This window comes from Sminthopsis crassicaudata, chromosome 6, assembly GCF_048593235.1.
Source record: "Sminthopsis crassicaudata isolate SCR6 chromosome 6, ASM4859323v1, whole genome shotgun sequence".
In the NCBI taxonomy this organism is placed as follows: domain Eukaryota; kingdom Metazoa; phylum Chordata; class Mammalia; order Dasyuromorphia; family Dasyuridae; genus Sminthopsis; species Sminthopsis crassicaudata.
The window spans coordinates 236,215,413-236,227,489 of NC_133622.1; the positions used below are offsets into that span (position 1 = coordinate 236,215,413).

At 45.3% G+C, this 12,077-nt stretch overlaps 1 protein-coding gene across 25 annotated transcripts in view; it reads right to left on the reverse strand.

The window, feature by feature from the left end:
* Nucleotides 1-1,530: 1,530 nt before the first annotated feature.
* The window catches only part of CELF1 (CUGBP Elav-like family member 1), a 94,793-nt gene continuing 84,246 nt past the window's right edge, over nt 1,531-12,077 (reverse strand). For 9 of the 25 annotated variants that reach the window (XM_074274697.1, XM_074274693.1, XM_074274680.1 and 6 more), the window contains 6 exons: nt 10,221-10,349; nt 8,973-9,083; nt 8,499-8,684; nt 5,633-5,776; nt 5,250-5,416; nt 1,531-2,003 (listed from right to left, as the gene is read on the reverse strand). In XM_074274697.1, coding sequence (XP_074130798.1) covers nt 5,289-5,416; nt 5,633-5,776; nt 8,499-8,684; nt 8,973-9,083; nt 10,221-10,349 — 698 coding nt within the window. In that variant the 3' untranslated portion in view covers nt 1,531-2,003; nt 5,250-5,288. Of the gene's footprint in view, nt 5,417-5,632; nt 5,777-8,498; nt 8,685-8,972; nt 9,087-10,220; nt 10,350-12,077 lie in introns of all 25 variants that reach the window. The other 16 variants (XM_074274689.1, XM_074274683.1, XM_074274679.1 and 13 more) reach the window with 3 other exon arrangements.

The window sequence follows — 12,077 nt, forward strand, 5'->3', positions numbered from 1 at the left end:
GAGATTCTCCGGATCAAGGCGGGAAGGGAGAAGATCTCACTCGGGCTCTCTGTGCGGTCAGACTGTGGTGCTCACCGCCTTTTTCCATGCAAAGACCCCCCCCCCAAAAAAAAAAAACCTTCAGCTCTCCCCTTTCTCCTTACTATAGGGTGGCACTACCCAAGAAGCTGCCCCACCTCCCCAAACTGAGATATAGCTGGGATTTGCTCCTTTATCACCCCCTCTCTCCAGATCTTTCCAGCAGCGCCTCACACTTTCCTCTAGGCCTTTTACTCTCTCACCCTAGTCCTAGAGAATCACGACACTTCATCTCCCACGGCCCCCCAGAAGTGTCTGGCCCGTCATCCTTAAGCTCCCTCCTTCTAGAATCTCTATCTTCCATCAAATGGACACTTTCAATTCTTTTCTTTACTCTTCCACTTCCTAATGACTAGACCTCACTTTTATGCAATTCAGCTTTTTACTGAAGCGGGCTGTCCAACGAATCCCAGGATCCTGGGGAAAGCGGCCCCCGTGAAGGGCAGGCAGAAAAGCTGCTGGCTCTTCCTCCTGAGGAGAGGGGATGCGGAGTGCGGGAAGAGCCGGGGCAGTGCCTGAAGTCTGTAAACAGCAGGGAGACCGGTGTTGTGCTTGTCACCTAGGAAAAGAGCTGGTACGTGTGTTGCCAGCAGGGTCACGGGCTCTTTCCAACAGTGGGTCAAGAAACTAGCCTTTCCTTGGAGGCTAACTGGGGCTATCTCTCCAGGGATCAGGAAGTCAATGAAAGGCACAAACTTCCGAAGGAGGTCTTTGTGTGAAGGGATTTTTCAAATTCACATTGTTGGAAGTGTCCCACCCTCGGCCACCTTCTGGGTTCCCATCTCTTCTACCCTTTCCATAACCTTAAGTCTCCCACTATACTCAGATTTCTACTTGACCAGGGTGTAACCAGCCTTCCAGAAGCTCCCTCCCAAGGCCTGGAGGCCAATCAGGACAGTCCAAGCGCACAGGCAAGTAATCTTACAGGCAACCGAGGAGAAAATTGCCACATCAAAATAAAAATAATCCAGAAAAAAAACAAAAAAACAAAACCCCACAACAATTTGAAACAGCTTCTTTGAAACCCTTTAAATCAGTCAGTTTTTGCACAAACTATAGAAAACAGAGAGGTGAAGGTGATATATACGAAGGTGTGAAGAAAACAGCAGGAAACATGCAAAACGTGGGTTTTCTGGGCATTATCTGAGTTGGAAAGGAAAACCAAAGCATCACATTTTGCTGAGGAGATTGTAGAAACAAGCATGGGAGTTAATGAAACAGGACAACATCAATGTGGATCCAAAGGTTCACCGAAGATGGAGGTGGAGAACCACAGGGAAGGACAAAGAAAAGGGGCAGGGAGGCCAGAAGGCTGCCCGCTATCAACACAGGAGAGGGAGGAGTTCAAGTGTTTTCTGCAGTTTAAGAACTCAAGGGGAAAAAAAAAAATACATGCTGTCTCCTCAAGCCCCAGAAACTAGATCAGCAAAATGTGCTCAGGAGCCTCAAAGGTTTAGTGACGTCTTTTATTTCATTGTTTGCTTCAAAGTTTTGCTTTAAAACTAAGCACACAGAAAAACAAAGCCTAGAAACGGACTGGCTGTGTGTTCACAGAAATACAAACACCACACGGCATGTGCTAGTAGGGCTGCTCTGAAGACAATTACAAAGAATTGGAATCACAAAATCAAGTGGTTATCTTATGAAGTTCTAGAAAAATAGATTTTTTTATATTCAAATGCAAGTTTAAATATTTCCCCTTCAGCAGTCGTTCTAGCAAAACCAATTTGGCAGCACAAAAAAATTTAAAGAAAAACAAAGAAAGAAACAAACATAATAAAAAATACACATCAGCATCAAAGGTCAACACAAGGTCAAAGGTGAGAGTTCAAGCATCAGAGAAGCTGAAGAGACAAGGATTTGGACGATGTACTTGACGCCACATCGACATGCTTTAGGCACAACGATGAACAAACGGCAGGAATCTAGAAAAAAACAAACCAGAAAGAGGGAGACCCACTGAGTTACACAGAGCAATACGTCCAAACAAAGAGAGAGAAAACAGGGACACTCACTGTGTGTACAGCCCTGAAACGAGGAGGCCTTCTGGGGGAGGCAAGTGACAGGGAACTTTTGCACATGCTAACGATGGACACAGGGGAAAGTCAAAGTACATGGAGGACACCAAGAAGACATCAGACGGCCAAGAGCAAAACAGAAACCGAGGCCTGGATTTCCTGGGACGTGTCGCGGCAGACTCCACCAGACCCAATGTCCGGGTCCCCTTCTCTCCCTCCTCCACCCTCCCCGCCCCAAGGACAGCAGCAGCCGCGCCCCTGAAAGAGCAGGAGGGGTCCTGGTGAGGAGCGCCCTGGCGGCTGGCCGCGGGGAATGCTGGCGAGCCCTCTTCCTTTTCCGTCTGGGAAATCCAAGTTCTCGGCTTCCCTTTGGGCCCGCCCCAGTCTTAGGGAGGTTGGAGGTCTGGCTGCTTCCGAGACAAACTGATTTCATGATGGAACTGAGAAACAGAGGACAGCAGACGACACAATGGGAGCCGGTGACAGGACCACTTAAGACTCGACTGCATGTTCGGGCCAGGCCCTGGGCCTGACCCGCGCCCTTCCGCCGACATGGAGCAGCTTTTCCGTAAAACCCATTTCTGGCCTGAGGAGAGGGCTGTGCTCCGGGCTGACTGAGGGACAAATGAGGGCCCGGGGACGGCTGCCTCTCACCCTGACCCTCCTCTGGGAGGGAGTGGAGCCCCTTGACATAGGCCTGCAACCGGACACATCTTCCAGCATTGAGAGGGGGACTGTGCCCGCTGCTAGGGGTGTCAGATCGTGAAAGGCTGGCAAAACACTGGGGGAAAAGGTCAAATGAACCCTTGTGGCAAGAAGGCTTTGGGCACCTCACAGCAGAGAGGTGGCAAAGGAGAGAAGTGGAGAGGGAGGCTCGTGATTAACTGCAGTGCTCTGGGGAGCACGGATCTCTCCCCTACCAAGTCACAGCATCGATCCTCTCCCCTCTGGCGGGCTAGTCAGGCTGCAAAGGGGCCACTGAAAGTCAGTAGTTTCAATAATACACAGCATCCTGTGTGTGTAAAACAATCACATTCTGGATTCTACAAAATCCTGGCCTTTTCCAGAGATATAATTTAGTTAATAAATATTCTCCACCCTGGAGCTGTATAAAACTTCTATAAAAATAGAAATGACATTCTCAGTTCCAGCAGGTAGGGATTCAGAACAGTGCCTCCCAACCTTGCATTTTTTCCTCTTTTTATTATTTTTTTTCTTTATTTAAAAAAAAAAAAAAAATCCCACCATGAACCTGGAAGCCTTTGGAACAGTTTTCTCCTCTGAAAACCAGGACACATTTCTCCCAGTGCACAGAATTCAAGTTTACATGGTTCAGCCTAAGAGGTGTACATTACGTGCTTCCCTAGAGGACACAGACCCACATTATCACTTGGAGAAGGTAGCAGGTGTTCGCCCGTTAATGGAACAGGTCCACCACTATGTGGAAAACAGAAAGACTGACTTCTTGCCAGCCGTCCCTATAGCCAGCACGAAACAGAGAAGGCCCCCGCCTGGCTTCCTGCTGATAGTGGATGTTACGGTTCAGGGCTAGTACTTCTCGAAGCTTAAGGACTCTGGGGCCCCGGTTCCAGAGCTGGCCGACATTCACACTGAACGGTAACACAAGTGGCCCTGCAGGGCGTGCGTTCTGAAGAGCGTTTCCTTTCTCAAGCTCAGCTAACCCCCCACCTTGTGGAGAAGAGGCAGAGCCCGGGGCCGCTCATTGGGTACCGGCCCAGGGAGGGAATGAGATGGGGTGAGAGGCAGCTCGGATGCTCACTTGAACGGGGTCAGCACAAAGGACATGAAATGGACAAGATAAAAATTGAGGTAAATGAAATGAATACTATGTCGAGCGTGTAAACGTTCTGCCACCAGTGAAGGTGGGGTGTTGGTGGTTTAAGCAAGGACCCACAATGGCTCTGCAGAAACGTCCAAAACCCAGCTCTGGCAGCCACCAACATCCACAGAAAAACTCTGGAAAAGCTGACCCTGTGTGAATGCAGGCTTCTCATTCTTCTTAAATACAAAGTACTGGCCCTGGTCAGAAGCAGGCCACTGGCTGCAGGGACCAGCCGTCTGCTCTGGTACACTGGGAAGGGGACACCAAATAATGAGGGCCAGTGATTTATTCTGGCCAGGTTAGGGAAACTGCTCCTGGCCGGCTGCCCTTCAACTAGAAACCGGCCTCATAGAACACTTAGGATAAGACAGGAGGAGATTCTTTTTTTTTTTTCCTTTTTAAGAAAATCCAGTGGACAGAATTGTGAAAATGTAAGGTGGCCAACCCACTTTGAACTAGCCCCTTCCCCATTGAAGCTTCTGTTAAATTGTCTATGGACACTTTTAGTGTGTTAAAAAGGAGGGACTGTACCATGGCTTTGTTAGATCTATTTCTATCTAGCAAGGGCACTGGGCATCCAGAGCTATTGAATGCATCCCACTGCTATGAAAGCTAATGACTGATAACGACGGTTTCTCTTGTGTATATTGCTAGCTAATTTAGCAGGCGCTTTATTCCCAGAAATCTTGCTAGCTCCTTTTTTCAAAGAGAGGCAAAAAAACAAGGACAGGTATCCTAAATATAGATGGCAAGAACAAGAACCTCTGGAGCTCTCTGAAGCTGTTTTTTTGTTTTCTGTTGTTGTTTTTTTGCTCTAAGCAGCTGAAAAGAATCATCCTGAAGACAGCCACTGAGAGAAGGAGCTCTGTGAACCTTGCTCCCAAAGGCCATTTGGTGTCAGTCCCATCACCCCATGCTCCAAAGTCAGTGCTAATCTCCCTGCCTCTCCATCCTTGTCCCCAGGACAATCTGTTCTGGCTCTCTTGAGCTCCTTTCCATTCCCCCCTCCCACCCCAAGGCGGTCTGGTGTTGGTCCTTCTCAACACACACTGTTTACAAACACAGCAAACTTTAAATAAAGAAAAAAAAAAATCTCCGCGATATGGCACCTAAACTCCAAAGTAAAACACTGGAAACCAAACAAAGCACAAACTCGTCCTCCACACGAAGCCGAACTCCCACAGGAGGCAGTAGCCGAGTCTTCAGGGCAAGAGGTGCCAGCGAGAGTGGCGGGGTCAGGGTCCAGGGCTGCCAACACACAGCCTTTGGGCTTCGAATCACTAAGGGCGGGCGCTCCTTCCCCCACTTACCAGAAGACCCTCTCACTCCAGTCCCAGAGGGGAGAATGCTCAGTAGGGCTTGCTGTCATTCTTCGAGCGTTTGAGCTGCACTTTCAGTCGTTTCATGCCAATCTGAAAGCCGTTCATTGATTGGATGGCAGCCTGCGCTGAAACAGGATTGTCATAGCTTACAAACCCTGTGAACGAGATAACAAGCCACCGTGAGGGGACGAAGAGGAGGCAGGCAAGCTCTGAGCCTGATGCCTTGCCCCCACCCTCTTCCCAGAGGGCCGGTCCAAGGTCTGCACTTTAAGAAGTTGCGACAAGAAGCTAGGGGGCCGACAGCTCACTACACAAAGCGACCCTTGCCAGAGCCCTCACCTCCAAAGCTGGAGAAAAAGAAGCTAACGTACCAAAGCACTTGCTCAGGTTTGTCTGCTTGTCGATGAAAACCTTGGCAGAAACAACATTTCCAAAAGGCATGAACATCTGCAGTAGGTCCTGATCTCCAAACTCCTGGGGCAGGTGGTAGATGAACAGGTTGGCTCCTTCTGGACCTTCAAAATACCCACTGATTAAACAGACAGATCAGGGCAGCTGCACATCACACCCAGCAGACTGCACACCATGCAGACAGCTGAGTCCTGTAATCCTGCACCCCATCCATTCACACACCTGAAGCTTCTCCTTTCACGAAGGCAGGGTCTCTGCCTCCTAGTCCTGCTGTCTCTCCCCCACCTGAATTACTCTACATGAACACGGCACAGAGTAGGTAACCAGACCGGGCAGTGCCGGATCTCGGAGGAACTGGCAGTAACGGGTGAGACGATGGAACACGTTCCAATAGTCAGTCACCCGAAAGGCCAGTCTTGACAGCTTAGGCAAATGAAAGGAAGCCCTCAGTTCTCCAGGACTATGGACTACACACAGCCCAGGATTCAGTTTTACAGACAAAACCTCTAGAGTTTGATAGAAACAACTACCTATAATTGCAAAAAGATATCAACTCTGTACAGAAGGTGAGGTTTGGGAAGGAGCCATGCCCGAGGCGGGCAGACTCAAAAGGAGGACTCAATTCTGGATGGCGTGAAGGGCCCACCCACAAAACTATCTCACTTCATACAGCCTGAAATTTTACTAGGTTAAGAGAGAAGGAGGTTAACAAGTCTCCCCCTTTTGAAACACATGAACTATTGTTTTCTTTCCAATGAGCCCCACTTTCATAACCATTTAAGAAAAAATCTTGTAGTTGTTTGGGGGGGTTGGGGGGGAGAGGAACATACAGCTAGCAATACTTTTTATATGACTTAATATATTAATATAATTATTGTTTCTAAATGCACAAGTGACCCATGAACTGGAGAGAGGCCCAAGTAGAATGCCTCCAGCCCTTTTATCCATTAGCAGATTAACCATTAGTCACTAGGGTAAAAAGAGCCCCATCAAAGCGGAGAAAATTCAGGGAAAGACCGGAGACATGGGAGAGGCACTGGCAATGCAAGCATGTGGCCAATGGGGATTTGGGGTGAGAGTGAGGTCCCAGGTGGGACACTAATGGAGTGGGAACAGGGAAGAGGGCAGCATGCATGGTCCCTAGAAATCTTATTTGGGGGTACTGAATGCTGCTGTTTATCAATGACACGAGTCACTGTCTCAAAGAGACACTGACTCTTTCTGGCAGAGATTGCTACTTGAGCAGCCAAGCATACCTTGTGGATGCCGCACCAAATTGGGAATTGTAAATTAGGGCGGAAGAGGATGGTAGTTTGGGACCATCACACACCTTGGGGGATAAAAAAATGCCTTAGGATGGCACGAAGAAGAATTAGGGCACAGGATACGAATAGTCGTTCAAATTTTTGCACTTCTATCTCAAATGCCTGGCACGCTAGAACTACCTAATAAATATTTGACTGACTGAAAGAAGAGTATAGAAAGGGGACAGGAAAGAGTTAAAAAAAAACCAACAACATTTTTCCTTTGCCTCGTTCACAATTTTCGCCGAGACTGGCTCTTTCCTTAAGAAAGGAGAATCCCCTTCCTTCAACTTCATTCTGTATCACGCTGGCACCAAGAAGTCGGGCTAATACTCTTAGTGCAATTTATTAGGGTTAAAATAGAAGTCTATGACCTCTTAAAATTGGTCTGGGAATCTCATAGAAGACACTTTTCTCTAAGAAAATATGTTTCAAGTTATAAACAACTGATTTCCAAATAACTTATTTATAAGTGGGTCCTGCCTATAGAGCAAGGAAAAAAATCAGCAAAGCCAGTTTCAAGTGTGTCGTCTGACTGCTAGTGCTCTGAGACGCTTGTGTCTTTGTAATTATATTTAAACAATGCCAGCTCTCTATGGGTTACAAAAACACAGTCCGATGTGAACACTAGATGCTAGAAGTCATCCTTGTTCCTGCAGCAATATCTAAGTGACAAGAAGCTTATTACTAGGATGGGCCTCCTAAAGTCAATAAAATTTATGTCTAAGCTGAGATTCTTCAACAATCCTTCTTCAAATTACTGGGCCAATTCACTCCCTTGCTTCTTTCCTAATACATCACATCTTGCTTTGTCTTCTCTGTTAATTAAATTGAACTCATTTTGAAAAATTTAAATCTGAAGTACCTTACCTACACAATAATACAGTTAAAGGAATACCTAGGCATAAATAATACTGTAGAAATAACTTTCTAATAAGAGTCAATTTCTAAGATCTTCATCTGGTTTTAGACAAGGCCACAAATTGTATGAAAAGCGAGCTCATTTCAGGAGGTTCAGTATTAAAGATCACAATGCTAGAAATAAGATAAATTCTGATTTAAGGAAGAACCACATTGCCCAAGCAGATTGTTATGATCCCCGAAAATTAAGGAGAGGCTGTCTACTATACACAGAGTTTGAGATCCCAAGACAAGGTTATACATTGGCCAGAAGGATCCTGGCTCTCCCCTCCCTCACTATGGTACGAAAGTAACTTTGGATTCTTGAAGGCTGTGCCAGTGCAAACTCCCAGAGACCCTGCCAAGCTTCAACTGTCATTTTAGTGACAGACCATATCTCTATTATCTAAGGACTAGGTTAGCCATGGGAAAGAAAACCATTCTAAGAAGAGTGATCGCTAGGTGATGAATCTTTCTGAGACACACTCCATGCCAGTGCAATCCCAGACCTCTTTAGGACTGCATTATGACATCATGCCTGGCTCTAGGCCTTCAGTGTCCTCTGCTTCCCTCCCCTTCACCTCCCCTCCTCACCACCCTTAAAAGCTAATTGGGAACCTACCTTCCTTCTGACTTCCTGCAGCACCAATACTTTGCTGTGTTAACAGGTTCTGGTTGTAGAGAGTTGGGAGTGCAGCGGCAGCATACTGCTGGATCCCAGAGTAGGCCTGCGTGAGGGCCTCCATTGTGCTTCCAGTGCCATTAGAAAGACCGCCACTGCCCAGGCCACCGTTTAAGGCGGCCATCCCTGTATGGGGGAAACAATAGCGCTTATTCTCCTGATTTTCAAAGAAAGTGGTCTTTAGCCCTTCTCCTTCTTTGAAAGCTGACTAAGTTATGAAATGTACAGCCCTATCAAGGGCTAGTTCCCTTGTATGTAGGGCTCCACAGGTACATGCTTAACCACTGGATGTCTGGGGAGACAGAGATGTTTGTACAGTATCACACTTTTATGTCTACTTGGAATCATTAACATTTCCTCCATGACTTTCTTAAGTTCAAACCAAGGCCCGATGCGGAACATTTTGTCTCTTACCTGCTAAGGAGCCAACGTTGAGGCCGGCAGTTGCTCCTGCCAGTGTCTGTAGGGCTCCAAGGGAAGCCATTGGATTAACAGAGTTGCTGCTACTGGAGCTCGGTGAGGACCCTGCTATTAAAAATGAAAGCCTTAAATACAGACCATCTTCCTACTCACATCAACAATCATAGTGAGAAAGCATCCTATTTGTAAAGGGCATTCTAATCACACAGTTTTGTCATCTTTCCCACAGTGGCTAATAAAAGAAAAGGAGGGAAAACAATAAAATGGGATCTAAATTAGAGAAACCTTGTAAACAACTTATTATCCATTTTTTGAAATAGGCTAACAAAAGAAAACACTGAAGTTTCATCTCATACTCGAATTAGAAAGGAGAAAAAATGACAAATGTCAAAGATACAAGATGGCAGGCCTCCTAATGGAGCTGTGACTTGGTCCCCCTATTTTCAAAAACAACTTAAAGTACATCAAAAAGACTGGAATGTATGTATATGTTTGAATGCCAATATAATCATGGGATGTATATTCTAAGAGGGCAAAGATAGCAAGAACCATTCTACATAGAGTCCATTCTGGAGAAGAGCTAAATGGATCATGGGATATAGATAGAAGGAAATAGCCCTACATCACAAAGAAACAACAAATAAGACTTCAGAGGAACTGTGGCAAGAGTAGCATGAAATGATGTTGAATAAAGCAAATAAAGCAACTTTTTACAATAACTACTACAATTTAAGGAAAACAACACTAGAAAACATCAGAATGCTGAGCAATTAAGTGACCAGTCAGAGGACTGCAGGAGCATGGACTCAATGAGACTAAGAGGTGGCAGAATAAATAAGGCAGAGGAATGCTATCAGACAAAAGCAATCAGAGGATCTGTTTTGCTTCACTTTATTTCTCTGCTGTGGGGATTGGCTAGTAGGGAGATGTGTATGACCATTCATATGATGTCAGTGTGAAAGACAGAAGGGTGAATAAAATATTTCAAACTAAAGGCTGGGCACTGAACAAGTTTCCAGGATGAGATACTTTCCTCCTAGACAGATAGCAGAATGTTTAGGGTCAGAATGGAGCCTAGAAAGAATTTAAGTCTACACCCCTCATTTGACAGATAAGGAAACTACAGCGCGCAGAAAAGTCAAGTACAGACCTAAATTAGCCAGATAAGTTAGTGGCAAAGTCATGATCAGACTTTCAACAAGAACCAGCCTTCCCCTCGCCCCTAGCAGCAGTCAGTCTTACCTGAACTGGTGAGGACACTGAGAGGACTGCTAGATGTTGTGAGAGCATTGGTACCACTTGGCGTATTCTGAGCGGCGCTAGCAGCCGCCGCCAATGCAGCCAAATTCTGTAACTGCATTGCATTTAGTCCTGCAAAATTGAAATAAACATTTCAGACAAAAGATTGCTCCCACTGTTGAGAACAATGACAGCAAATTTGATAGAATACTAGCTTTAAGAATCGAAACGTTTTCTATCAGCTTCATCATAAGGTTCCAAAGATTTGGGTTATGCTTAACTTTCTCAGTATTAAGAATTAAGTTGAAGGATAGGAGATTAGGGTTTATTAGGAAAGAACCAGTCCCTGTCTGCACTTAGGAATGATCTATGAAGTACAAGGGGCTGGAACAAAACTGAGGGCCATTTTGCAAGAGTTTCTGCTCTTTGGAGGAAGAGACACAAAGAGAAAATGTAAGAGAACTAGGTCTAGAAAGCTAATTCAGAATGACAGGGTTCTCCTTTCCCCTATTTTCCCAAAGTTCTAGTTTTCTCTCGTTAGGATTATAATTAGTTTTGCTGGGTTACTTGTGAGGACATGGACAGCATATACAATAGATACATACTAGAAAGAATGACAGACAGAAGACCCAAAAGAAAATGTTTAAAAATTAAATCTCGGGGCAGCTAGGTGGCGCAGTGGATAGAGCACCAGCCTTGAATTCAGGAGGACCCGAGTTCAAATCTGGTCTCAGACATTTAACACTTCCTAGCTGTGTGACCCTGGGCAAGTCACTTAACCCCAGCCTCGGGGGGAAAAAAAAATCTCACTTTTAAGTCAAAAATAATCTCTTTCCTTCTCTTCAACGTTGACTTCTGCTCTTTCCCATCGAGAAAGAAAAATTCCTCATAATCAAATAAAATGGATCTCCACATCTGCCACTTCCCCCAAAAAGGTCTCATTCTGCTCTTTGCATCCTTCACCTCTACTGAGAAGTACATAGCATGATCCATCATTGGTCCCCTGGAATTATGTATAATCTTTAGACTAGTCAGACACTCCTAAAGTTTTCACTATGCCTTGTCTTAATACTGTTGCCACCTGGTTCTACCAGGTAAAAGTTCATACAAGTCTTTCCAAGTTTTTCATGTCTTAAAGTTCAATAGCATTTCAACACAAGTATATATCATAACTTGCTCCGTCATTCCTTATTTGGTGGCATCCCGTTGGTTTAATTCCTTATTAAGGGCAGAAAGAGCTCCTACAAATATTGTTAAACAAGAGAGTGTCTTTAGCTGAGGGCTAGTGCCCCATTTAATTTGCACTCCCTCTTATTTCCCTCTCTCTTTTCTCCCCTTTCCCTTATTTTCCTATTGACACTGTAACCAAGTATGTATTTTGCCTCCTTTGACCAGTTTAGATGAGAGATGAAGTTCAAGTGTCATTCACTCCCTTTACCCTCACCTGTTTCTTCATATAGACTTCTACTAGCCCATTCCAAATGTGAGATGATTTTCCACAACCTTTTTCTCCCTTTTATCTCCAATCAAAACTACTCCCAAGCCTTCTGTCCAACTGGACTCCATCTGCTATTCCTAACAATGGGCTTCTAGAGGGACACATGTATGTTGTCCCATATTAAAATGGAAGCAACTTCTCCTTTGATATTTAGTCCCTTGTGATTGTTTATATTGACTTTTTTTACATTTCTCTTAATTTGTGTGTTTGAACTTCAAAGTCTTCATGCACCTCTGATTTTTTCATCAAGAATGCTTGGAAGTTCTTTGTTATAGCAACTACCTCAAAGGATTGTTGTGAGGATCAGAAGAAACATCTGTAAGAAGCACTGAACACAGTACCTGGTGTAAAGTAGGTGGTAC